The sequence below is a fragment of the Hylobates moloch genome, unplaced genomic scaffold, assembly GCF_009828535.3.
Source record: "Hylobates moloch isolate HMO894 unplaced genomic scaffold, HMol_V3 SCAFFOLD_3, whole genome shotgun sequence".
In the NCBI taxonomy this organism is placed as follows: domain Eukaryota; kingdom Metazoa; phylum Chordata; class Mammalia; order Primates; family Hylobatidae; genus Hylobates; species Hylobates moloch.
In genome coordinates, this window is record NW_026652278.1 from 46,852,095 (window position 1) to 46,879,110 (window position 27,016).

Consider the following 27,016-nt stretch of genomic DNA (forward strand, 5'->3'; position numbering starts at 1 on the left):
GACTTCTTTTGGTCCTATAGAAAGTGAGAGAAAAATAATTGTGGTAAATCTGCTCTTTCTACATTCATCAAATTTAAGATCTACCCATTTTAAGGTGCAGTTCTGTTTCAGAAAGGGATTAGATGTAAAAAAAAAAAAACTGCATCTAGAATTGATGAACTGTGCTAAAATATATATATTTTTTCATTTATCAACTTATTACTGTGTTCCAAACACTGGGTTAAGCACTGTAAAGTTTTTATAGTATCCCTGCAATAAACCTATGAAATAGATGGTATCCCCATTTTATAGACAAGGAAATTGAGGCTTAGAATGGTGAAGTTACTTGGTGGCACTCAAATGAAGCATGGCTGACTCCAAAACTATTGCTCTTTAACTGCTGCACTAATCTTCCTCTCACATGGCTCAGGGCTTCCTTTAAGAAAGAATTTATGACAGTTCTCTCTCCAAGTGAAGGTTTTAGAAATCAGACAATTTCATGATGTCAGTTTTATTTCTAGTTTATCAAAACTGGTTATTGGTTGCACAAAGTCAGTTACATGGGACTGTCCTCTAGTCCCATGGTCTTAATTGCTATCTATATTTAGCTAACCCCCAAATTTATATTCCAACTGTTACCTGTCTCCTGACTCCACTACAATGCAGACAGTCCCCTTCTCAACACCTCCCCTTGGATGTTCAATGTGCATCTCAAACGTAAAGTGCCCCAAAGAGTCCTTCCTGTGCTGTTCTTCCAGTCTTTTCCATTGCAATGGCACTAACAAGTTCACAGATACTTGGACCAAAATCCTAGGTTTCCTCCCTGAATTTTGAATTCTCTCACAGTCTAAATCCAACATCCAGCCAGTTTTGTGTATGTCCCAGATCTCACCCTTTCTTATCTTGTCCACCACGGACCCCCTCATCCAACTACCACCATCTCTTGTCCAGATCTAGACAACTGCAGCAGCCTTCTAACTGGTGTCCTCTTTCAAACCTCACCTGCCATAGTACATTCTCGACCAAACAGCAGAGGAATGTTTAAAATACTATAAATGTAATCAAAACTCTTTCCTCCCTTCTATTAGAAGAAAATTCAAATTCTTCACCACAGAGACTTCTGTACTTCATCTACACTTCCTCACAGAGTACACAGCTCTCCAACTATATTGCTTTCAGTCCTCCTCTCTTTACCCTCTCTGGCCACATGGGCTTGCTTTCTGCCCCTCAAACATATCACGCTTGTTTTCACTTTGGGAACTTTACACTTGATGTTCTCTCCTTTCCTGAAATAACCTTCCCAAGGTCTGACTGTCATGACTGGCTCTTTTCATTCAAGTCTCAGATTAAGTTTCACTCTGCCAGAGAGTATTTTCTTAAATACACCAAATTAGAGTAGCCACCTTCTCACACAACTTTATCCCATCCCTGGTTTGATTTTTTCATACTATTTTGACTGATCTTATATATTTGCTATGCGAGTAGGAAATTATACCTTGATATATTCCCAATATTTTGAACAGTGCCCAATATATATTTATGAAACAGGCAAATTATTAAGTTTTATTTCTTTGAACACTCATAGAACTTAGTTTGGTACTTCATATAGTATTGATATTAATAAATATTTAATCAAATTTATTTTTGCCAAGGAAAAATACAAATCTATTTCATTTCTGGCTTGGCTTTTTTTTTTTTTTTTTGGCATATACCATATTAGATAAACTTGATAGAAAAACAGATACAGGTTCATTGTCTGTTTCACTTTTAATCTAGAAGAGGCAGAGCTTACCTAATTTCATAATTATTAAGTTGCTTGATTGCATTCTTGGCTTCCAGTTTATTTGAAAATGTTACAAATGCATATCCTCTATTGTTGCCATTAAAATCCATCATCATTCTCATTTCATAAATTTTACCGATCTGCAAGTAATAGAAATAGAAAATTTATATGTTTGTACTTCTGAATGTATGTGTGCGTGTGTGCTGACACACACACGCACACATACACACACACACACACACTGTTTTCTGAAGTTTGCCTCCTGCCAGTACTATTTGGCATTTGCATCCCATGTGGAATGGTTTGCATATTTTCATGTGGATTCAGATCAGTTATCTGATTCATGAGAGAAGTTAAGTTAAATAAAATGTGTACAAATGACATTTCAGCCTGATTGAACAGAATGTGTTTTTGGTAGAGCAAATGACCTTTCATCACATAATTATCTGGAACATCTTAGAGACATGAAAACACATTTTATCATAAGTACAGTTTCTTACACCTGTAATTCCAGCATTTTGGGAGGTGGATTGCTTAACCCTGGGAATTTGAAACCAGTTTGGGCAAGATGGTGACACCCTGAGTCTACAAAAAATACAAAAATTAGCTGAGCATGGTGGCACATGCTTGTAGTCCCAGCTACTTAGAAGGCGGAGGTGGGAGAATTGCTTGAGCCCAGGCAATGGAGGCTGTAATGAGCCATAATTGTGCCACTGCACTCCAGCCTGGAAAACAGAGCAAGACACTGTCTCAAAAAAAGTGCAGTTTTTTAAAATGTATATGTCCATTTCCTCTAAATTGTCCTCTGAAATCTCCATATTAATTTCCAGTTGGTTCTATCCTATCATTGATGTTTAAAACAAAATCCAAGAATGCTCATTTGCCAAACTAACTTCTTAGTGGTCTTTTTCCTCAGCCATGACATCAAAATGGACACAGATATGTTTCAGGGGGTGATCTGGGAGGCTTATCATTTTCTCTGTCTGCTGGCTGAATGCAAATGCTAGCCTAAATGCTGCTAACTCAGGGCCAGGGCCTCCAGAGCAGGAGAACACTCTCTTCCCCTGGCTATAGTGACTCTACTTGCCCATATAATACTCCCTTCTACCCCCACAACTGTCCTGCAGCAATCTAGACTGAGCAATTTACTATCACTGGCTACTGTAAGAAGGGTTGCCCAAATAAATATGATGGGGCACGTCTGGAGAGAAGTGCCATTAAGCACATGCCATTTGTGGTTGGTCACTTCTCAGCTCAGCCTTACCCTACCCCACCCTCACGTGTTCAGTAATGAACACCTATTTCTTCTGGGCTCATTAGGAAATAGTTTGAACATGTTCCATCTCTATGTTTCAGGTGTTTCTTGATGCTCATTTTCGGATTCAGTATATAAGATTCCTACAGAGTTAAGTCCTCATCATTTGTCCTCATGCCAAGAGGGACTGTGTGTGTAATTTAGGTGCAGTTCTGAATCCGAGGCTGTTAACATACACACACAAAATTGATTTGGGCATTTAGGCAGAGAGCTAAATTCTCATATTTACTAAATTTTTCGGGAATGTGCTTGTTTCTAAAGACTACTTGGTAAATTATTAAAAATAAAATTTAATTTTGTATTCTTCCTTTAATTGAAAAGCCATGTTCTTAATCTTCTTGATGCATTTAGGTAGACAAAAAATTCAGACCTGGAGATTTCATTCTGGATTATAGGTACATGTTGAGCCATGTCAAGCATATACATTCTTTTAAAATGAAAATGTTGTACTTTATAAAACCATATGAAAATTTCAAGTTGGAGCAATATCTAATTTTAGACAGATTATTGTAGGGTTATTTTTGATGGATTGTTCGTAGTTAGATGGCATGACAGTGGAAAGATTGGGGAACAAGATATAGATTTGAAAGTCATTAGAAATTGTAGCAATTCAAGCTGTCAGTAACAGGACAAGAGCTAGGTCAAGGCAGTGATTATAAAGAGACAATCACTAGAAACTTTGTCCATAATTGAGGAATGGTAATTGGAATGGAAACAGCCACTGACCAAGAAGGCTGAGAATGAAAGCAAAGTGAAGAGAATAGTATTTTTCCCTTGAAAGATAAGAAAAATTAAATATTAAATTTGGACTCACTTTTTCACATAATGGTATAAGCTCATCCTCAAAAAGGTCTCGGGGAAGTTTTCCAATAAAAATTTCACAGCCCCTTTCAGGGGGTGCAGCATCCCAGCCAGGTGGAGGGCCACCATATTTTCTTTGTCCATTTTCCTGCAAATCCAGGGCAGGTGTGAAGGAGAGGAGAAAATGATCAAGACTTTAATTCAATTTCTTTGAGTATTTTTCAAAATAATTTCACATTAATGAATGTATTTATCATTGACAAGTAATAATAGTGCACTGGTTAAAGGAGAAAAATTAAAGCTTTTTATGTGGATTATAATACCACACTCTGTGCTTCAGCAGCTTGCTTGAGATAAACATCGTGAAAACTTGTAAACTGCTAGGCAAATATGATTTTTTTTTTAAATTTCATTGCGTAAGAACACTTAAGAGATCTATCTTCTTACCACATTAAAGAGTAAATAGATCAGGGTAATTAGTATATCCATCATCTCAAACATTTATCATTTCTTTGTGTTGGGAACACAAGGAATAGCCTTCTTCTAGCTATTTACAACTACATATTAATAATATATTATTGTTAACCGTAGTCATCCTGCAGTGCTATAGAACAATAGAACTTACTCTGGCTGAGGCAGAAGGATCCCTTGAGCCCAAGAGTTCATTACTAAGTTCTACAACTAATATTTTAAGAAGTTTTATGCTATGAAATGATACAAGTTGTGGAAAAAACACAGGGACATGTAAAGTAAAAAGAAAAATTCTCCAATGTATCACTGTACCCATCCTTAGAAGTAGTTACTGTCAAAAATTTCATAGGCCTTTTCAAATATTTTTCTATGTATATTTTTAAAAGACATATGTTAGTTGTTTAAATACACTGCTTTGTATGACTGTTGTTTAAAATTGAAGTAAAGCAGCTTGTAGTGTCCCTGTTAAATCTTCATATACACCAACTTGAGTCTTTCTCAATTATTTTATAAGTGTTAGCACAAAGGATCTTTGGATCACAGTATTTAATTGATATCTGTGGTGTCTGTGGGTCGTGATCACACATTATTTCTAATAATTCATACCACGTTTTTTAAAAATAATAATTTAAAAAGATATCATATGAGTCTTCTACTTTGCCTGGATTACTTTTTTTGTTTCAAACAACTGAGTATTTTTAAAATCTAATTGAATATTTAAATTTTTGCCTAGAGAGTTCCTGTACTTTTTTCTTACCCTAATATTCTTGTCCAGTAGTAAAACTTTGATATCACTGAGAAATCTGAGAAATTGAAATACTTATGCTTACAGAAAAAAACCCCAAAACCTTGGTAATTTAGTGGTTTATATCTCAACCAAGAATTACCTTAAAAATGTGCGATTGACATTTTCAGAGACATTAATGACTTGTATTTATTTACTTCTTTTCCAACAAACACCTATATAGCACTTACTATATGTCAGATACTGCTCTATCATTACTTAATGTCATGGGTTAAGGACTGTTATTATCCCATTTACATAAGGTACCAAAGCCCAGATAAATTAATTTGCCAAGGTCACATGGTTGGGAAGTGGAGAAGCCAGAATTTGAACTCAGGCATCAAAGTTCATCAGCTTAATTTCTGAATTTTGCTCCTTTGATATATGGAAGCCACTTATAACAGATACATACATTAAAATATTCCTTATTGGTCCGGCATGGTGGCTTATGCCTGTAATCCCAGCACTTTGGGAGGCTGAGGTGGGTGGATAGCTTGAGTCTAGGAGTTCGAGAACAGCCTGGCCAACATGGTGAAACCCCATCTCTACTAAAAATAGAAAAATTAGCTGGACATGGTGGCACATGCCTGTAATTCCAGCTACTTGGGAGTCTGAGGCATGAGAATCACTTGAACCCAGGAAGTAGAGGTTGCAGTGAGCTGAGATGGTGTCACTGCACTCCAGCCTGGGTGATAGAGCAAGACTCTGTCTCAAAAAAAAAAAAAAAAACCAAAACTCTTTATTTATGAGAAAAATGTATCATGCCATTAAATAGCAAATTCACTACTGCAATTTAAAATCCTTTCAATTTCCAATCATTTTATTACATAAAATATTTGGGAGAACATATCTCATATTTCTAACCCCAAAATCCAAAATTCAAAACTTTTCAGTGCCAACATGATGCCACAAGTAGAAAATTCCACACCTGACCTCATGTGATGGGTACGCGAAATCATTAAAAGCATTGTATAAAATTACCTTCAAGCTATGTGTATAAGGTATATATGAATCATAAATGTATTCTATGTTTATACTTTGGGTCCCAACTCCAAGATATCTTTATTATGTATATGCAAAAATTCTAAAATTAAAAAAGTCTGAAATCCAAAATACTTCTGGTCCTAAGCATTTTGGATAAAAGATACTCAACCTGAATTGCCAAATTACCATCCTTCTCCCTGGGCAAACTCTTTCCATTTTGGTGATAATGATTCTTCTGAGCCCATTTTTATGTATCTTTGATGTCTATAACATTCAACAGATTATAAGTTTACTATACATTGGGTGGTATTTTTACCCTTCAAGTTGAGGAAACCAAACTTTAATCCCATAATAGTAAAATGGTAATTCCAGAAATTCTGCTTTGAAAAGCTTTGATAGTTTGAAAATAAATAGGCAACCAGCAGATTGACCTTTTTAAATATATCTTCAACTTTCTTGATTGCTATAATTGCTAAAAATGCCATCCAACTATTTATGCATGTGATGCGTATAGGAAGATTTACCTGCTTACAATCTGAAATAACTGGGCAAGAAAGCATATTAATTGTCTTTCTTTGTTTTTTATAAACACTTGAAAAAAAATCCAAAGAATGTTTTTTGAGACTGTAAAGAGTCTGACCAGTTCAGGGATGCCCTGTAGTTCACTCAGTGGGGGAGATTTGCTCTGTGAGCCACCCACTGGTCTTGGAATGTACCAGTAATGGAAGTTCAGATCAATTTAAGACAGGCACTGGGCATTAGTCATGGGGTTAGAATAGCTGTCCATTACTCAGAAAGGACAGTTGGGCTCTGGGTTGCTAATATGTCAGGTACTATTTTCATAGTTGAGGAGTTTAAAATAGATAAAGCCCAGTTATAACTGCTCTTTTCTCTCCTAGCTGATGTCTTCCTCAAGGAAAGCATTCTCCCCAGCAGCACTAATGTATTAATAGTTCAGACTAAAAAAATATAGATTTTTGTTTTTCATGAGAGAATGTTTATTAAACTCTAGAAACTTTTATTTTTCTGATCAAAGACTTACAAACCGTTGTCTCTCTAGAATCATATACAAATAGGTGGAAAGTCTTCACCTATGTAAATTAACAATTGAGGACACAATTCTAACTATAAATCCAGTGGCTTTAAGTTACATATTGGATGCTGAGCCTACCCGGTTACTCAGTTTATATGTCAAGAGTACTTGGAAATTTCCTCCTATCACAGATATTTCAAGTCCTTCATGATGAAGCCATTGAGTCTTCAAGATATTTTGTCTACCATCTTCTTGACCTTGGATAAAAACCACGAAACCTTCCTCAATAAGTCATTCTAAGCAATAAGTCTTAGCATGAAGGTTGAATGAACTGAGTTAATTCTGGCCACTGAGTGTTTGAACTTGTTATATACCTAGGGAATCTGGGCAAAAATTGCCTTCTCCTATAGAACTTAAAAATGACAGATACTTGATTTTTCTAGCCTTCCTTGCAGCTGGGGCCATCATGGTTATTGGAAAATCATGGTTTCCTTTACTAAACCGTGGACAATCATGGTTTCCTTTACTAAAATTGAGTTCTGATGCAAAAGTCACAAATGGTGCAAACTTTAATGTTGAGCATTCTGTGATGGCAGATAACATTTCCTTATCATGACAAATATGTAATGTGGTTTTGGGTTTTATTCTTAAAAGCTTACCCTTGAATTGGATTCTCCACATCTAAAGTTTCTGTGAACGAGTACCCTTTTAATAAACTCTTTTATACTTAGCCAGTCAGAGTTAGCTTCTGTTACTTGCACATGATAGTAATGACAGCAAAAACAACAACTATCTCTGATTGAATTAGGTATTTTGCTGAGTGATTTACATTCACTTAATCTTCTCAACAAATCTATGAGGATGCTACTACTATTAATTTCATTTTATAGGCAAGGAATCCAAGGCATAAAATATGTCCAAATTCATACAAGCAGTAAACAGCAGAGACAAAATATGAAGACGCTTGTAGTTCCATTATCTTTCTTTCATTTTTACATTAACACAATATATTAATTTTATAGATGAGGAAACTAAGTACAGAGATACATAACTTGTCTAATATCACACTGGTTTAATTTACTGTAGAAAAGATTAGAATAAAGGTCCTATCATTCTCAATTTGATGAACTTTATGGCATATATAGTATTCAAAAATTGTGATGATTATTCTTCTCAGGTTTATCAGCCTCATAAATCCACATGTTGTGTGTTACATTTATTTTCCTGCTCAACTTCACCACTCATGGACACCAGATGGTTATTGTTTCCCATAAACGAGCCCATTCATAACTGGAAGGACATTAATTAATGAACCCTCATTCAGCCTGTTTTTTCCTGAGTAGTAATTTCAGTTTCTTTAATGGCTCTTTGGAAAGTTCATATTTCAAGTTTGTAATCGTCTTTGTGGTTCTCTTTGATTCTTTGTTTCTTTTTTTCCCTTCTCTCTAAGAGGGAAGAAACTGTATTTTTCATAACTGAACTTGTTTCAGATGTTTTCCTGTCCATTTTCCAATTGACCAGGTTAGTATTTATTCCTGCTCCTGTTCCCTTGGGTCCTAGCCAAATCTACCCTTGCTTAGTAGCCTTTCAAGACTTTACCAGCTTGCCAGTCACTGGGATCATACCCAGAACAGTGGTTCTGTGACCAAACTCCTGTGCATGGTTCTTAAAGTTGACAACAAGGCATGGAGGACATCTCTCTTGACTGTGTCACTTGTGTTTCATGAGTCTATACTGTATTTTCCTAGTTGTTGATTTGTGAAATTGAATAAAAGTATTTATTAGACATTATTTCTATTGTATTCTACCTATATTCTAGATCCTTCATTATGTGATTGATAGTTTAAGGAAAGTCTATGGGGCCATAAAATGTACCAACAGGACCCTCTTCAATGTGATTTTACCTTTGGTCTCTTCTAAAGTTTTTGTTGCCTGAGAAAACACACAGTGCTGTAGGGAATATTCATTTCTAAATTGTATATAAAATAATTATCTATTTTGTATAGTTTGTTCACCTTCACATCTTGTTAAAATCAGTGACTTCATGTTGGTAAAATCTGTTTTTAGACTGGAATTTAGAAAACAGAATTTATTTGGCTTAATATACTGTAGAAGTTGGCATTATTTCTATTAGCTATTTTCTACAATTTTTACAAGATGTATGCAACATGAATGCCAGATATAATGTTCCTAAAGTAGGAAGAGTAATCAAAATTGTGATATAAAGACTAAATGAGTTGTTGAAATTTTGTGGAAATGTAGATTAGAAACAAAGACAGGAAAAGCTACGATATGAACATAATCAAATATTAATTTAGCTTTATCATATAGCCTAGTGTTTCTCAAAATATGTGAGGATGATATTAGATGGTTTATAGGTCAGTATTTCTTATTTTAATAATTATGCATTTATTTTAATGTACATTAGAAAAAGTATAATTAGCACACAAAACCTGTGGGTTTCTTACATATGTGAGAAAAAGTTTACTTTTAACATAAATGACTAAAAATAGTGAGTTGATTTAATGAATTCTTTTTTTTTTTTTTTTTTTTTTTCGAGACGGAGTCTCGCTCTGTCGCCCAGGCTGGAGTGCAGTGGCGCAATCTCAGCTCACTGCAAGCTCCACCTCCCGGGTTCACGCTATTCTCCTGCCTCTGCCTCCCCAGTAGCTGGGACTACAGGGGCCTGCCACCATGCCCGGCTAATTTTTTGTACTTTTTAGTAGAGACAGAGTTTCACTGTGTTAGCCAGAAGATTTAATGAATTCTAAATAAATAATATTGGTGGCATGTATCTGTGGCAAAAATCATGAAGAAAGACGCAAATGCTCTTGACTTTCATTTATTGGTTTCACTTTTTACAAAGCCCTGACATTTTATCTTTAAAAAATGTATGATATGGTTCTTCTAAGGAAGCAACTATTAGTAAATTATGAGTCACCTTCCTGTTTCACTTTGGAAGGTTGACTATTAAAAGTCTATTTCCAAGGAAATTAATCCCAATTTCACTTGAAGTTGTTAACTATCTTATGGAAGCAGAAGCAATTTATGTTTTCAAGTTGATGCATTTAATAATATCTTTTAATAATTTACGTTTAAGGATTATTCAGTATCAACGTTTGAAGCATTCAAAAGCAAATAGGCTTTTTTAAATGATGTGTTTTGCAAAGCTTTTTATAATGTAAGATTTTGGTCATTCATAAGAATATTGAATTTGAAAATAGACAAAATTAGAAAACAGAAAACATTTTGTCGGTGTTTTTCAAAATTACAAAACAGAAAACTTTTTTGAGTGTTTTTCAAAATTAGAAAACAAAAAGCATTTGTGTGTGTGTGTGTGTGTGTTTCTATAAAAGAGAAAGAGTAAAATGCCAACTCACTTCTAAGACCCTCTGCTTACCTTTTCCAGCAAAGTTTGCATAATGATGGACTGCAAAGCATTATTTCCTTTTTTTGAGGCCAGGAATTGCTGTGCTCACGCTCGCTTCTAACTCTGGGCATGTGCCCAGACACACTGCTTCCATCTATAGGAACCTCTAAATTCCTTTCAAGAAGTAATTAGGTGACAGCTTTAGTCATTCCTTAATCTGTTTGGAGCTTTTATCCTTAAAGAATGTGTAATTTATTCAATAGGCCCATCTAACTTTTTTGTTTACTTACAATTTGCCTTTTTGAATTAACTATTATTATTACCGCTAGATCTGATTAAGTTATGCAAAACTTCCCATGTGCATGCAGATAAAGACATAATAAAGAACATTTGGTTTGGGTAATTGCTCTTCTGTCTTTTCCTAGTTCAACATATGCCAAACATAATCCCATCTAATGCACCGGGTTTGAGGCATGTAAGGAATTTTGTATAATCATTCTTCTCCTTACAACACTCTTGTGAATTTTAATTTCTGACAAGCTGAGGGACTTGGCAAGGCACTAAATCTATTCTGACTTTAATTATTTCATCTATGAAGGAGTAGGAGGGTTGACTAGGTGATTGCAGTAGTCCTGTGGGGGTGTGAGGGTGCTTGTGAAAGGAAGGCTGACTTTGATATCATGTTTAATGGAGGAAAATGTTCATAGGATGTTTTGTGAGTTAGTCAATTGGAGCCTTAAGAGGATATTGTAATTTTAAAAATCAGTGTATCTCCAATTCCATGTCCAATTGACATCTATTCTGTTAATTACCTAATGACTTTATGCATTGATTCACTTTGTTACTTAAATAAACTTATAGCAAAAAGAAAACATATTGTTCTTATAAGTGGAATATCAGTATCATTTCCCACAAATGGACGGTGATTATAAAAACAATTGCAAACAAGGGAAATCATGATCAACTTCTATATAGACACTGTCGTCTACTAAAAGCTCTGCACTCTAGTTCTGCTCTCAGGACTTAAAAAGGTTAGCAGGGCCTGGAGAGGTGTTTAAATCATACCCCCAACACTGACTTTCCTCACCTAGAAGCCTGAGAGAGAACTGAAAGTGGAATAATTTTCTCTATATGGGATTGGATGTTATTTAATGATGTGGACAATGTGCCATTTAACATCATCTTGTTTCCCTGCTCAGCACTTCTTTAACAATGTTATAAAGGATCACAGCTGCTGAAATCCTATACAAATTCATGATTGCAAGGAACTGTGATCTCAATAATTTCTTCTTTGCCTAGCTTGTCTGAAAGCTGTCTTTTGCATCTCATAATGCTAAGCTTTCAGGTTCTGAAGATGAAGAGTCACTTAATTTTAGTTGCCAATCAGTACTAACAAATGAATAGCACTTGAAAAAAAAAAGTGTGAATTTGTCAGCATGCACAGTCCAAAGTCCACAAGACCTGCTCATGCTTCTGCATATTTGGGTCATAAGGTTCACACCAATTTTTAAGCTGATAAAATAGAAAAACTCTGTGCTTCTAGCTTAAGGGAAAGCACTACCTTGTGTAGTTTATGAAGATTTTGAATCTTATATCAAACACTTCATATATAGTCAACACCCTATGAGGCTATTCGAGGAGAAATGCATTGCTATTTGGAAATAATAGCTTCTGGAACATATCTGTGTTCCTTGGGATAATGAAGTTCCCACAAATGTTGGGCACACACCCCCTCCACAAAGGGATTCACAGAACTGCTCCTTCATTTGGAGTCTTTCACACCACGCTATGGCATCTCTGGCTAGTAGAAGTAAGACTGCTTCTGAGCTTTAAAATAAAGTTGGCCTATGGGTGGCTGGGGTGATAAGCTTAGGGAAGCATGAGCCTGTTATGATCTACTGGTCCCATCCTGTTCTAATGCTTATTGCTACCTATTTAAAGAATTGGTATCCATGCACTTGGTGAATGACCTAAGTCCTTGGAAAGCAGGGATGTTAGCAGGTGGTGAAAACAGGCAATAGAAGAAAAAGTAGGACCCAGGAGCTATATTTTGCCATGAAGTCAAATTCCTATTTCTTTCCCTAGGACTTTTTGTGCAGTGGTTGAAAAAGAATGTCAATGCCACAGTGTTTTTCCATCTGCTCTTCTCGGAGCCAGTCTAGATGAAGCCAATTAGTAAACCTGAGACACTCAGGTTATTTTTATTGTATTATTTATAGGAAAAAAATGCCATTTGAGAAATATTCAATTAAAATTACCTAAGTACATTATCTCAAACCAGAAAGATGGAGAGTTAGCTTAATTTGGGGCACTCTTAGGAGAGGAAAGGTATTCTAATTAGACTTGTTCTAGCGCCATCCTTTGTACCTGATGGCTTGCATTTGCTGAAGAACTGAACAAATTAGAATCAAAACATGTGATTTCATTGAAATTCCATACAAGAGAGTATGCATAGAAAGGAAAGTGTGAGGAGTGGGGATTGAATACTGTGTTTTGTTCCTAGTTTGAGGAGATTGTTCCCAGGACACCAGGTCCATGGCTGATTAATAGAGGAAGGGAAAGATGAAATCCACCTACTTATCTGCTGTAATCTCACTAGATCTTTGAAATTAAGACACATTAATGTCTTCACTACCCAAAAGTGTTCTGCATTTTATAAATATTTTGTTTAAGGAGTACTGCCTGTGTGCTCCATCTTCCAGGGGTACTTGGCTCCTTGCACAGTTTGTTTGCTCTCATCTTATAAGTCTTAGCTTCAATGTAATTTTTCCTAAGAAGGTCACCTGGCTTTGTCTTTTACACAGCCTGGTTTATCACATTCTTGACACTTACCATGATCTGTAATTACTTTGCTTGTTTCTTTATCTGTTAATTTTCTATCTTTTCTATGAGACTAACTTTCATAAAGGTAGAAACTTGTCTCTCTTTGTGGTGGAATCAACAAATGAATTAATACATGAATGAATGAGGGCCCAGTGCTTGATTTGGTGTGAATGGGCAGCACAAGAAGGGATGCACTTACTTCTTTTAAGGAAGATTAAATACTAAATTAAATAATTTTCTTTAAAACCTGGATTCACTTCTAATATAGAGCAGTAGGTTAAGGAATCGAATTGGAGTCAGCAATTTTTTTTCTTTTTGTAAAAGGCCAAGTAGTTGATATTTTAGGCTTTTTTTAAAAAAATGCTTAAAATGTAAAAAAAAAATCATAGCTTGCAATTACTACATAAACAAGTTGTAGCCACATTTGGTTCATGGGGCATAGTTTGTTGACCCCTGATTTATAATTGTGTAACTCTGGGGCTTATTTTCTAACTGCAGAACAAAAGGATTGGACTATATCAATATTAAACAAAGTTCACGTATATGTAGAATTAGAAAGAATAGTCTAGTGAACCTAGGGACCCATCACCCAAATTTAATAATGAAGTTTTTTTCCATGATTTTTTTCTTTTTTTTTTTAACTCCTGACTGACCCTTAGAAATCTTTTCTACCTTATGAGATTTTTTCCTTGTGATAAAAACGATCTGCATTTATTATAGAAAATTTAGAAAATGAAGAAGAGCATCAGGCAAGAAAAACTTAGAGATTATACTTTGTCATTTGACAATATTCTTTATTGTATGTGAATAATTTCTTAAAATATTCTTCACAAATTTATATGTAGCCTTCAGATTTTTAACTAAATGTTAAAATTTGAATACTTCTCCATGTCTTTGAAAATTCTTTGAAATTATAATTTTATATTACTGTATAATTTGAAAATGTAAGAATGATCATAGTTTACCTGACCATTAATATTTCATTGGATATTTAGGATATATTTAAGTTTAAATTTCTAAAAAATTATACATTTCACTGTGATGAACATCATTATGTCTAAATATTTGTCCTCATTCCTCAGGTCAAAGAGCATTGTCAATTTTAAGGCTCTATATAGAAAATGCTGATCTTTTTGGTACCCACAGCTGTATTGCTCATTTGAGGCTGCCTTATGTTGTTGTAAATTTCGGATACATTCTTTTTCATTTCACCCACTTTATATGAACTTTAGGTCAGGCACTGCATTTTTATACTCTATAATCCCAAGACCCAGCACTAATACATTTTTCTCAATAATAGGGACTAAGGAAGCAAAACAGAAGAACAAAACAAAACAAAAAATCTTGACTTTTATTTAGGATGATCATTGGTTTACGAAAGCAAGGGGACTATCATACCTCAGAAAAATTGATTGTGCTGTAATGATTTTTAGAAAACAGACTACCAATAGGATAACTGGATAAACAAAGCTAATACACACCACATTTTAAATTTTATATATAATGAGTCTATTTTTAAAAAATTCAGACTACTTGAGGGTGATTTTTATTAAATATATATTTAGGTTTAGTTGCAGTAGAATTAAACTTCACGTCAACAGACACCACGTTGGGTGGAAGTGTATATTTTTCTGAATATTCTCACCTATGAGAATGTATTTTTCTAGTTCTAAGGAGAAAATTTCAGGTGAGAGGAGCATCACATATCGTAGTTTATGACCCACATCACTAATGCATTCTTGAGGAAAGACTCATCACAATGTAATTTTTTTTTTGTCTTTAGCTATCAAAGAAGTATATGCTAGCTTTTGAAATCTGGAAGTACAGTTAAGAATAAAAAAGTAGAGAAAAGAATCCCCACACATAATTCCATTACACATGTTAATACTGTAGCACACTTCCTTACAAAATATTTTTATATGGCATAATACAATTATGAAGCTTAAAGTTTAACTTAGTAACATTATACAATTTTCAACAAGAGTATGTATTAAATACATACTATATGTGGGGTACTGCATTACATCTCTTTTTCTCTACAGTACTTTGATTAAAAACTTCAGCCATCAATAGCCAAAGATATTTGATTATTTTAAAAAGAGATCACAAAGCATATTTCCAAACTCTTAGAAGCAGGCATTATTGCATCAGTTGCTACATAAAAGGCTGGGTCACGTTATTAAGTAACTCACAAAATTCTATTTTTGATAGCTGTATTTGTCCTGCTAGTGATAAGAGAGCACAAATTCATCATTCTCTGTTTTTTGAATTCTTGTTCTGCAAATATTCAACATTCAATATCAGAGACTGCAAAGATACAGCAAAAGTAAATCCTTCAAACTCTAATTTATAAAATTCTAAACTATCATTTTATGGGTATGCTGCTTGGATTGTATTAGGATGTTTCTTTATCTTAATTTTTGTACAAAAACTTTTTAAAAAAGTAAACTTGATGTTCTTAATGTTGCCTTTCTTTCTTTTTGGATAATCATATTGATCTTTCGTATAATCCAGAGTAGGAAGGCTGAAGTATTAGTAAGACTAAAGGATTTTCCCTAAGTTACAAAGAGTTTGAAGTTGTGTTTCTACATATTTAGCCTACCCTTTCGACCGAATAGTCCAGTGTGCTAACCAGTGACTAGATTCAGAAGGTACTAGAATCACAAAAATCATGGACAAATAGTTGGGTATTGCCTAGCTGATCTTCCAGGAGATTACGGCCTGGAGATGTTAAGGGACTTATTCAAGATCATACAACTCATATGTGGTAGGGACTAGATTAGATTACAGGCCTTCTGATTTAAAGTCTTGGATAATTTTCCACACTCTGTAGCCAAAATCAGGAGGGATTCTTCAATTCATTCAAAATGATTGAGTTATATAGGTATTTACATTTTGATTAGAGGCCTTAGGTATAGATAACTAGCTTTTGGAACATTAGGCTTCTACATTATTGAAGCACTTCTGATTCAACAGTCACGCTGCTAACCAATATTACTTAAAGTGAATCATGTTACAAAGTTTAGGTTTCAAAAAAATGTTTTTCACATGCTCTAGCATGCTGGTCTCTAAAATTGCAATCTTAAAAGTCACATTATAACAACTCTCAGTTTTCTGAGTCTAACCAGAAATTTTGGCCAATAACAACAGAATCTTAATCTCACAAGTTATCTAAACTGTCTGTGCCTTGTTTTCTTCATCAGGAAATTGGGGATAAACATAGTAGCTACCACACAGTGTATAGTAAGGACTAGATGAGTTAGTATATGCAAAGCAGTTAGAATATTTTTTGTTATGATTATTATTACAATTAACTTGTGGTCTAGGTCTTTATTATAAGCATTTTCTGAATATTATTGAATAGATAAGATCACAGTAAAATAAAATCTTATCTATTATTGAATAGATAAGATCAAAATAAAATAAAATACATTTTAGGAGTATTTTATATGTAAACATTTTAAATTATACATATCATTATTTTCTCTATCAGATTAATGTGCTTAAATCATAGCATTTCACCTTACAATGGAGTAAAATTTTTAAATGGAGTAAGATTATCTCCATTGTTATTTGGGTCTCTTTTCTTTTCTTTTTTTGTTTTTTGAGACGGAGTCTCGCTCTGTCGCCCAGGCTGGAGTGCAGTGGCGCGATCTCGGCTCACTGCAAGCTCCGCCTCCTGGGTTCACGCCATTCTCCTGCCTCAGCCTCTCCGAGTAGCTGGGACTACAGGCACCCGCCACCACGCCCGGCTAATTTTTTGTATTTTTAGTAGAGATGGGGTTTCACTGTGGTCTCGATCTCCTGACCTCGTGATCCGCCCGCCTCGGCCTCCCAAAGTGCTGGGATTACAAGCGTGAGCCACCGCGCCCGGCCTTGGGTCTCTTTTCAAAAAAATTATTTGCAAGCTTTCTTCATAGCTTTAACAGTAATGTGTTACAATTGTTCTTCAGAATTTTTTATATGATTACTGTTAGTAACTGAATACTATTTCATCTGTGACAGGATTTTAAGACAGAATTGGACTTTTAAAATTGGTGCATAATAATTGTACACATTTAAGGAGTCCATGTATGATATTTTAATACACGCATACAATATGTAATGATCAAATCAGGGTAATTGGGATATCTCTCACCTCAAACATTTATTTGTGTTGGGAACATTTCAAATCTTCTCTTCTAGCTATTTTGAAATATGTAATAAATTATCATTAACTCTGGCCTCTGATTTAGGTATGAAACCAAGTGACTAGAGCACCAAGCAGGATGAGAAGGTAGCAGGAAACTATTTTTCCATTGTTAACTGTCACCCAACACCCCAAGCTTAGAAAAGAGATTGGAGAGTTTGAGAGAAGTTTTTGGAATTTACCCAAAGATATTTGGAGACAACTGCTCTTGTGTTGTGAGTTTTAGTTCCCCCTAAGTGGGAGGAATTGGGAGGTGCCTGTCATTTTGCCTAAAGCAGGAGAAGCCACTTAGACAGCTTGATGTATATTCCCTGCCTTTGTGTTTGGGGAACACACTAAGCTGGTGGGTCTAACTCACTCCTGAAATCTCTCACTGTGAACAATGGGTTGGCCTGCAGCTTTGTTGTTGGCAAGGGGAAGTCGTTGCTTTGTGTCACCTCAACTTCCAGATTTTGTTGGGTCAGGGAATGTGTGTTTCCAGGGGCCAGAGTTTGGCCACGTGTAGAAATTAATGATTATCTTCCATCCTCTTCATGAGGGCTGCTTCAAATATCAAAGAGAACCCAGCAGGAGGCTGGGTGTCTGAGGATCCTACAAAGAATCTCACAAGCTTCGATACCTGTCAGGCCTGAGAGCCCAATGAAGGTAGCTCAGTAAAAACTTTCCTGTACCATTTGCTTTGCTTTTATTTCTCTCTTCTGCTTCAATCAGGAGTCAGAAATTGTAGTTACCAAACTGGTGTTGAAAGAGGAAAACATAGTGCAGAAAAACAGAAAAGAAATTATCCTCCACCCTGACATACTTGAGAAAGGGAAATTACTGTAACTTTGAATGATTTTATGTCTTTACTGTTATTCCAAACAATCTAGTTTGGAATAACATCAATATGAAAAAATTATCAATTTTTTTTAAATGAAGGATCTTTTATTACCTGAACGTTACCAGAAAAGTTATGAGACTTAACCTGAATTTCATCTGGGGGAAAAGGAAGAACCAGTACCCAGACTTGAATGAAATGTAATTGACAATTTATATTGTTTTAGGATTATTTTTCATAAATTCTGCTTGTTGAGTATAATAATTATACATTCATAATTTACTTAACAATTTTCTTGTATTTATACATTTAAGTTTGTGGTATGCATTACAGCTAATGTCACCCTTGACAGATTTATACATATTTCTACAGTTCCAGAAAGGGAACACTCATATAAATATTAAGAGATTGCTGTTTGAAAGGGTTGAAATGCTTTCTATTTCTACTGTCTTTGCACAAATGTTTCTAATATCAAGAAGTTCAAAATTTTAAAAAGATTCAAAAACATTCATGATTTCATAACATTTATGGAAGTGTCGATTGCAAAAAGAAAGAAAACCCTCTTTTCAAAAGTTTAATGAGTCTAAAATAATTTGACTTTTAAGTATTAAAATAACTAATATGTCAGTATCTCCATGGACTTAAATGAAACTTCAAAAAGTCAACTATGAAATAGTAGAAACTTTCTGAAATCTTGAAAAAGACTAACACTCTTCATTAGGATGAAGAAAATAACTTGAATATTATGTCTAACAAAGTATGCCATGATTTATAAAATTAATTAATAAATGTACATTTTGCAGCTGACAAAGGAGCATCTAATGGAAGGACACTATTGCATATTTTATTGCTAATCACACATGACATTTGAGTTCATAGTAGTTTGAATTCAAGATTTGGTTAAGTTGGGAAAGTATGTGAGTGAAACAAAATAGCTGAGAAATTAAAATACTTTGTCCTACTGTAAAAACAGCAACATTTTTTTCTTTAAATAAGATAATATATGTATCTAACACTACATTTTTTTTTTTTCTTTGAGACGGAGTCTTGCTCTGTCTCCCAGGCTGGAGTGCAGTGGCGCAATCTCGGCTCACTGCAAGCTCCGCCTCCCGGGTTCGCGCCATTCTCCTGCCTCAGCCTCTCCAAGTAGCTGGGACTACAGGCGCCCGCCACCACGCCCGGCTAATTTTTTGTATTTTTAGTAGAGACGGGGTTTCACCGTGGTCTCGATCTCCTGACCTCGTGATCCACCCGCCTCGGCCTCCCAAAGTGCTGGAATTACAAGCGTGAGCCACCGCGCCCAGCCCTAACACTACATTTTTTTAAATGCAGCATAAGTTCTCTAAAAGAAGATATCATAAAGATAATAATATACAGATAATTTCTAAAAGACAGTGTCTATAAATAGACAGTTTTAAGATTGTGGTGTTTTCTTTTTTCCTTTTACAAAATGCTAAGCATGGAGAGAAGTTAGTATTACATATCCTAGACTGCATGAGCAAGTGTTCTGAGAAAACAAACCGCAGCAGCTAGACACAAAACATTCATTCCTTGGATCCCACATCTAGAAGTCTTACGTGTGCAGTGATCTCTCTGGAAGCTAAGCCTGGCTCCTGCTGTAGTTTATTTTCTGCTGATTCCTGAAACACCAATGTGGTTCTATTTCACAGCCTTGGGTGGCAAATTCTAGCTGCCTTTTTGTGATAGTCTCTATAACTGTGGACACTGATTCTGTGACAAGTTAAGGTTGAATTGATAACCTAGAGTAGAAAGAAGGTTACATTCAGGGTCATCTACAAAACAGAAATGTTGCAATTTCCTTCTCTTTTAGAAAGGGACATTTCTCTAAAGAGTTATGTAACTGACCATTCCCATTTTGCATCTTAGGACCACTAATATTCCCACCACTGTGCAAATTCAGTGGTGAGTCTCAGCAGATTTCACAAGAAGTTCCTACCTGGACCAAGCTATATCCTGTGCGCTGGACCAGTGCGCGGAGGGCTGCTTCCTTCTGAGTGCCGCTCAATCCATCCCCGGATTTGTGATTTGATTCCATTGAGAGTGATTATCAGCAAAAAATCAGGTTAATTAGGGTTGCTCACTGAAACCAAATTTAAGATAAATTAAGTAAATTACTGTTGTCAAGTCCAAACTTCTCCTTTTCATGAAGGACATCTTTAGGAAATATTCTCTGTAAATGCGTCATTAAAGTTAGAGCAGCTAAGAGTTACATACAAACAAGGCTGTGTAAATGTACTCTTTAAAAAAAACTTTTAAAAGTACACAATATTGGTTGAAATTTAGAAACAAAAAAAATGAACAATACCCATTCTCCAATTATGATGCAGATTAGTAATTCCGAATCCACTTATCTCAGGATGTCACCAAATACTCAAAAACACATCAGCTCACATCTATTAAAAGAATATGAAGAATGTTCCTTACAGATGTGAGAAGAGGGCACTGTCGCTAATTCTAACCACTAAGATAAGGCATCAGAATTCTCAGAGATTGAGCTTTAGTCTGTGTGTCAGCTAAGATAGTTATTTACTTATTCTCCAAAGATAAGTTTTTAGAACAAAATGTGCCAGTATCATATACACAGAAGTCATCATGCAAAGTAATCTACATAATAAAAATGTGACATTAATTTTAACAAAACAAGAACAATGGATGCTTTTGAGTTGACGTGGGAAGGGTTTGCTAACATCCAGATCACATACCACAGACATGTTCAATAGAGTACATGAAAACTTTTGTAAATTTAAAAAAAGATGAAAGTTTATGTATGTTCATGTTTGTGTATACAGATATAAATAAATAATTTCAGCATTTCATTGTCTACATTTTCTATTTTGGGAACATGATTTGAATCACATTCCAAATGTGATAGTTGCTCACATCCACAAGTTCCCAGAACAAGAAAATGTCCATTTTGAAGGTTCTAGGCTGTGGGAGTGTGAGGCCCTGGAGGTTCCCACATACACAGAGGTGAAGGCTGCCACACTAGGTTCTAGTTATTAGTGGCTCAGGGAAGGTTCTATGCTGGGTTTTCTGCTTAATGTGCTCCGCCAACCAGGACAGAGGAATATGTTTACAATGATCTGAATCAAATGCAGCTAGAATGTATTTGAATATAGGTACGTTTGAAAATTTTCTGTCATATGCATTGAGAATTCCTGTACTGCTTCACATTGTCCTTTAAAGACTCAGAATGAAGACACCATTAATAATATAAGAAACTGGGTGAAAAATTGGGTGAAAGAAAAAAGTGAAGCTGAAGTGATCGTTTCTGAAAAATGCAGCTTTAAGGTATTCTATTACTAAAATTACTATTACTTGAATAACAGAATAGTAATAGAATATTACTATTAGTAACAACAGCAATATTATTAGGACTACCTACTAATATTAGTATTAATAGTACTACTATTACTGATAGCACTAATATTAGTACCAATATTACTAATAACACTAGTATTACTAATTGTAGCACTATTAGTAATGACAGTGCTAGTATTATACTAATACTATATATAGTACTATACTATTATTCTATACTAATAGTAGTAATAATACCAATATAGTAATAGATATTCTATTACTAAAGTAAAGATATTCTATTACTAAAATTACTATTACTTGAATAACAGAATAGTAATAGAATATTACTATTAGTAATAATAGAAATATTATTAGGACTACCTACTAATATTAGTATTAATAGTACTACTATTACTAATAGCACCAATGGTAGTACCAATATTACTAATAACACTAGAATTTCTAATTGTAGCACTATTGGTAATGACAGTGCCAGTATTACTAATAGTAGTAATAATACCAATATAGTAATACTAGTAGCAATAGCAATATATTATAGTATTATAATTACTAGTAATTATTACTATTACTACTATTATTATGATGATAGTAATACTAATCATAATAATAGTAATAGTAATTATTACTAGTAATTATAATAATACTATAATGATAGCAGCAAAAGTAATATTAATAGTATTAGTAATACTATTAGTATACTAGTATAGTATTACTATAGTAGTGTATATAGTATGCTAATACTATATATATTATGATTAGTAATACTAATCATAACAGTACTACTATAGCAATACTAATAGTACTACTATAGTAATACTAATAGTAGTACTATTAGTAATAGCAATGGGTGTTCTACTACTGAAGTAGTAGAATTAAATAAATGTCCCTAAGCTAATAGATAAGCATCATTTAGAAAGTAATATTTTGGCCAGGTGCAGTGGCTCTGGCCTGTAATCCCAGCACTTTGGGAGGCCAAGGCAGGCAGATCACCTGAGGTCAGGAGTTTGAGACCAGTCTGGCCAACATGGTGAAACGCTGTCTCTATTAAAAATGCAAAAATTAGCCAGGAGTGGTGGTGCATGCCTGTAATCCCAGCTACTTGGGAAGCTGAAGCATAAGAATTGCTTGAACCTGGGAGGTGAAGGTTGCAGTAAGCTGAGATCATGCCATTGCACTGCAGCCTGGGCAACAGAGTGAGACTCTGTTTCAAAAAAAAAGAAAAGGAAGTATATTTTCAGTTTAATTTAGAACATCAAAGGAAAAAATGAGATTATCAAGAGTTACCTGTTTTTAGGGCCAGAACAATGTCATCCTCTTTATATAAACATGGACATTCTTGCCTTCACCTTTCTGATGGTTCTTGCTTGCTGCTGACCCAGGGCAATTCAGTTTGCATTCACTGATTGTTTCAAGAAGCTTATAGTTAATGCTCTCTGTTTGCTAGTTCTACCCTCTGTCTGGCTTTAGGGCATTGCGTTTTAGGTGGAATCTGCTAACTTAGTAAGTTAACATGCCAGCCTCAGTGTCTGTACTTTGCAAAAGGCAAAACATTTTGAAGACTTACAAAGGAAACTAGTCTTTCAGATAAAATTTAACTCTTGCTCTTTTCCCAAATGCTACCAAAATTGTCTTTTCATGAGGATACTCTCAAACCTTCTCACTGTGCTTAATTAAATTGCAAGAGCAGGGAGGCTGTGGATGGGGTCTGATGGGATTATTTATGTATGTGTTACACCTCTTTGAAGGCAAAGTCTACAGTCTTCTGGCCAAGTTGTAGATTTGTTCTTTGCTGAACTTCATCTTTTCCATCAAAAAGATAACAGTCATGGTGAAATGACAAGTTTATATTTGCAAAATCTGCCTTTAGTTTTGGTTAATAATTAGTAAAGGTTATTAAAGGTATCTTGAAATCAGAAAGGTCTTTTGATCACATATAAATTCACTCTGAAGTTATTGAAAAAATCTGTATAATATCTTAACTATAGTGTCAAGTCATTGGGAATCAGGGCATGGAAATAAAATTCAAAATTTGTCACAAGAAACACTTAATCTTTAATTTTTATTTTGCAAAAACAACCCCCCCTCGAAGTGTTGAATCCCAGATAAATGTTTCTTTTAAGCAAGTCAAACTTTTATTAAAAAGCTTGGGCAAATTGAAATAAAGTCTTTGCAATACATCTTCTAATTTAGCACCTTGTAAGTTCTTCAGATCAGAATTATGAAAGAAGAGTTCTCAAAGTATCTTATTGAAGCAATAGAATTTAAAACAAATAGAGCAGCCATTAAGACTTTGGAAAGATAGAGAAAAGCTTTCATGAGTATTTATCACCTATTAATTCAGAAATTATTTATTGAGTATATACTGTCTTCTAAAAATTTTCAAGACATAGGGATGTAGATGAGAAAAAATAAAACCCAACCTCTCATCCCCCAAAATATCATAGAGTTTTATAGGGGGTGAGAGAGGTAATAAATAAGATCAATAAGTAGAATACAAAAAGTGGATCTCATGGAGGTTAAAAGTAGAAAGGTGGTTACTAGAGGCTGAGAAAGGTAGTGGGGAGAAGGAGATGAATAGAAGTTGGTTAAGGGGTAGAAAATACAGTGAGACAGAAGTTCTAGTATTTGATAGTATAGTAGGGAAATTATAGTTAGCAATAATTATATATTTTAAAATAACTAGAAGAGAGATTTATAATGTTCCAAACATAAAGAGAAAATAAATGTTTGATGTGATATTCCAATTACCCTGATTTGATCATTACACATTGTATAGAGATATCACAATATCACATATACCCTCAAAATGTGTACAACTAATATATGTCAATACACAGTAAGTAAAATATAGTGTACTTATATAATTTCTGTGGAGAAAATTCACAGGTTTTTGGCACAGCACTATGATCTAGTTGAGGATGGCTGAGAGCAGAAAGGGTCAAAAAAGATGGAGATTTGATGGAGGGGAAGGCTACAGTCAGTATTACAGGAAAGAATCATATATTCACATACTGTCTCTAAGCATCAATTTCCTCGTTTGTGAACTGGGGTGATGAGCAGGCTGTGCACCATATTGTTGTGAATATGAAATGAGAAAACACCTGTGAAGCATTGCCCTAGGTTTGCTAATATCTCATGTTGGAGGAGAGAAGCAGAGTAGAGGAACAGCAAAAGGACTCCAGAAAGGGCCTGATGAAATGTCAACTCCTCCTTGTATAATTTCCTCCCCTTTCCCTTCCCTTCTTCTTTATATCCCTTCCAACAATGGGATGAGGAAAGGACACAAAGTATTGAAAGCCAGGGCTTCCTCTAGTTCTTACAGCTTCCATTAACTGGCGATAGTGTCTTCTTGTCCTCTCAGACACTATGTTTTTATTAGCAATGGAACACTTGGTTCAAATGTATCCTCACCACCAAACCTGCTATGTAAAAATGGTCCCCTCTTTTCTTTCCTTTTTTTTTGAGATGGAGTTTTGCTCTTGTTGCCGGAGTGCAATGGCATGATATCGGCTCACCACAACCTCCGCATCCCGGGTTCAAGCGATTATCCTGCCTCAGCCTCCCGAGAAGCTGGGATTACAGGCATGCGCCACCATGCCCAGCTAATTTTGTATTTTTAGTAGAGATAGGGTTTCTCCATGTTGGTCAGGCTGGTCTCGAACTCCTGACCTCAGGTGATTTGCCAGCCTCAGCCTCCGAAAGTGCTGGGATTACAGGAGTGAGCCACCGTGCCTGGCCAATTCTCCCGGCACATCCCCTCTTTTCTTCTTCCACTTTCATCCTAGAGGAAGCTATCTGAGCCTGTTTCTTTACATATAAAATTACGATGGGGCCGGGTGCAGTGGCTCATCCCTGTAATCCCAGCAATTTGGGAGGCCCAGGAGTTCCAGACCAGCCTGGGTAACATGGCAAAAGCTCATCTCTCAAAAAATACAAAAATTTAGCCAGGTGTAGTGGCATGCACCTGTAGTCATGCTACCTGGGAGGTGGATCACCTGAGCCTGGGAGGTTGAGCCTACAATGAGCTGCGATTAGGCCACTGCACTCCAGCCTGGGTGACAGAACGAGACCCTGTCTCAAAAATACTACTACTACTACTACCACTGCTGCTGCTGCTGCTGCTATTACTACTACTACTACTACTAAAATAAATACAATTAGGATGATAATAATTCCATCATAGGGTTCTTTGAGGATTCAATACTAATATTGGGAGCTAAATAATGAATATACCTTTAAAATACTTAAAATGGTTTCTGGCATTTAATAACCATCCAATAAATATTAGCTATTATATCATTTTAATTATTATAATTATCCATCTCTAACTCCAAGAGGCAGAATTTCAAAACAAACTGTGGGAAGGATAAAGTCCCAGGTTCTTAGCACGACACATTGTCCCTTCAGGACTAGATCCTAGACTCCCCTTCCGGTGTTATTCACATGCCCCGCCACTTGGCCTTCCCATGCTTTCTGACACCTCCAGTTTCTCTGCTTGGAATGCCTTTTCCTTCCCATGCCTCCTAACTTTGCCACATTGGCCTTACTGATCCTTCTAGACTTGATTAACATCTTCTTTGCTCTGTGATGCTTTCTTTCTTTGAGAACCTCTGTAGGTAACCTTCAAGTGTCAGCTCCTCAGTGCTCTCAAAAAAACCTGTACATCCTTGTATTGTTTCACACATGACTGTATTTATTGGCTTACATGTCTAGCTTTCTCACTAAACTGTGAGCTTTCTGAGCACAGGGACAATCTTGTACCTTATCTTTGTTTGCCCAGAAAGCTCAGCTTGACATTATGCTAAGTGCTTAATTGATAACTTATAGAAGAAATGCAAAACTTTGGATCAGCAATTTTATAAATTACAGAGACTTGCAGTCAAACAGAATTAAATTTAATCTGAATTGAAAGTCCTAATACTTATTATTTCTCTTTTTCCAGTTGCTTCCTGAAAGTTCTATCCTGGAATGAATTTGTTTTATATAAGAAATTGATTTTTGTGGTTTCTCTGCATTTATGAATATGTCATCATACTTGTGAGAGAGACAAGAAAAGTAAAAAAATTCAGAGTGCAGAGTGATTAGAATATAAAGTTGATATTTGTATACACTTTTCTATCTCTTCCTGGTTTTATATTTGCAACATCAGTGCCTATTTGACCAAGAAAACAAAGATCTAGAAATTATTGGGGGTTCAAGACTTCTGCCTTCCTGAGAGGCAGAGAGGGATTGGAATGAATAGCTTACCTTGTCACTTGGCTGCAACTGCTCAATGGAAATTGCCACAGTTCACTATTGGGCAAAGTTAGAGCTGCAGTTCCT

The 27,016-nt window shown here is 35.3% G+C and overlaps 1 protein-coding gene across 1 annotated transcript in view; it reads right to left on the reverse strand.

Moving 5' to 3' along the window:
• A1CF (APOBEC1 complementation factor) overlaps positions 1-20,405 on the reverse strand; it is a 58,086-nt gene extending 37,681 nt beyond the window's left edge. The window contains exons 1-3 of the mRNA XM_032137560.2: positions 20,307-20,405; positions 3,892-4,026; positions 1,772-1,902 (exon numbers count right to left, since the gene is read on the reverse strand). Coding sequence (XP_031993451.1) covers positions 1,772-1,902; positions 3,892-4,026; positions 20,307-20,405 — 365 coding nt within the window. The remainder of the gene's footprint in view (positions 1-1,771; positions 1,903-3,891; positions 4,027-20,306) is intronic.
• Between the last annotated feature and the right edge of the window lie 6,611 nt (positions 20,406-27,016).